This window comes from Apteryx rowi, unplaced genomic scaffold (assembly GCF_003343035.1).
Source record: "Apteryx rowi isolate R43461 unplaced genomic scaffold, aptRow1 scaffold_812, whole genome shotgun sequence".
In the NCBI taxonomy this organism is placed as follows: domain Eukaryota; kingdom Metazoa; phylum Chordata; class Aves; order Apterygiformes; family Apterygidae; genus Apteryx; species Apteryx rowi.
The window spans coordinates 286214-287947 of record NW_020451108.1 but is presented as its reverse complement, the minus strand read 5'-3'; the positions used below and the strand labels follow the sequence as shown (position 1 = coordinate 287947).

General features: G+C 63.0%; 1 protein-coding gene across 1 annotated transcript in view; it reads right to left on the bottom strand.

The window, feature by feature from the left end:
* The window catches only part of LOC112977276 (AT-rich interactive domain-containing protein 1B-like), a 9055-nt gene extending 7369 nt beyond the window's left edge, over nucleotides 1–1686 (bottom strand). The window contains exons 1-2 of the mRNA XM_026089421.1: nucleotides 1451–1686; nucleotides 5–972 (exon numbers count right to left, since the gene is read on the bottom strand). Of these exons, the coding sequence (XP_025945206.1) occupies nucleotides 5–972; nucleotides 1451–1590 (1108 nt within the window). The 5' untranslated portion in view covers nucleotides 1591–1686. The remainder of the gene's footprint in view (nucleotides 1–4; nucleotides 973–1450) is intronic.
* Nucleotides 1687–1734: the final 48 nt, after the last annotated feature.

The following is a 1734-nucleotide window of genomic DNA, read 5'->3' as shown; positions in this document are numbered from 1 at the left end:
TGGCTGTTGGGGTAACCTTCGTGGGAGTTTTGCAGGGGGTCCATGCTGTTGGGGGCCGCCGTGGGGTGCATTATCCCCATCCCGGGGCTTTGTTGTCCGCCATGTTGATCAAAGCAAGGCCCGGCGCGGCTCGCCGCGGCGCTGCCGGCAGCGGCGGGGGCAGCGTTGCCATAATAGCTATTGAACTCCGAGACACCCACCGCGGAGGGGCCGCCGCCGCCTCCCCCGCTCCCGCCGCCGCCGCCGAGGCCGCCGCCGCTCCCAGCGCTCTGGGGCGGCTGCTGGGGCTGCTGCTGTCCGCCTAGGGGTCCCAAGCCGGCGTGATCGTAGCGGCTGCCGATGGGCTCGCCCATTTTGCCGGGCATCTCCTCCTCGTCGGCGCCTTTATTCAGCATTTGCTGCGGCTGCTGCGGGGGCTCGGCCTTAGTGCCCAAAACACTGTCTTTTCCTCCATGTTGCTGCTGCTCCATGTCTGCACTGGGCTGAGCAGCGCCGCCACCGCCACCGCCGTTGTTGTTGCTGCCGTTGCTGCCGCCGCCGCCGAGGCTGCTGTTGTTATTCTGCATGGGATGGTGCTGAGGCGGCGGCTGCTGCGGCGGCGGCGGCGGCTGGAATTGATTTAGCTGCTGCTGTAGTGCATGGTGGTGGTGGTGCGGGTGGTGGGCATGGTGGTGGTGGGCATGGTGATGCGGGTGGTGAGCATGGTGGTGGTGGGGCGGCGCGGCGGGGTGATCGCCTCCGACGCCTTTCAGTTTGTGGTTGGGGAGCAGCCCCGTCTCCATGGCCGAGCCCGGGTTGGAGGAGGAGGAGGAGGAGGAGGAAGAAGACGAAGAAGAAGAAGATAACGCCGAGGAGCTTCCACCTTCCTTCAGAGCCGGCTCCGAGGAGGAGCGGCCGCCGCCGCTGGCGTTGTTGTTGTTGTTACTGGTGGCAGCGGCAGAAGTTGCGTTATTGGCCATGTTCAGCGGCTCGCTGTGGTGGTGGAGGAGATGGTGATCTACATTATTCAGGCTGCTGCCGCCGGTGGGAGTCCCGTCTCCGACCCCCAGCATGGGGCCCGGCCCGGGAGCCCCCGCGGCGGCAGCGGCGGCCCCCCCCGGGCCCCGCTCCGGGCCCAGGCTGCCCGGCAGGCTCGGGGCTTTGCCCTTGCTGTTGTTCGCACCCGCCGGAGCCGCTGCGATTTGCGCGGCCATGATCATTGCAACATGGCAARTCCGGAGAAATTAGTAGTAATAATAATTAAAAAAAAAAAAAACTACCCTCAAAAAAGGGGGGGGAGTGGATGGGGTGGAGGAAGGGAGAGGAGAGGGGCAAAAAGAGAAACGGCTGGGGGAAAGAGACTTAACTGAGCCAACAGTATCCCCTGCGGATCACTCCACACACACAAAAATTACAGAAATTTCCCTCCCCGAGTCCGTGATTGAGATTAGAAATGGTAAGAATGCCTTACGGTCTGTGCCTGTTCCTGCTGTGTGATTTCATGTTGAAAGTTTTTTTGTTCAGGTTTAAATGAAACTTTTTTTTTTTCTTTTCCTCTCTAACCCGGATATGGGTAAATACACGTCTGACTGAGCCTATCTGGCCCAGCATGGCATGAGCGAGAGAGCGAGCGAGCTCCAGCAACCATCGCCCCCTCCACGCCGAGCGCTCCCGCGCACTCGCAAAACGCGGACTGGACTTCGCCCGGCTCCCGCTCCCGCTCCCCGCCGCGGCCCGGCGGCGGCACGCGCGGGC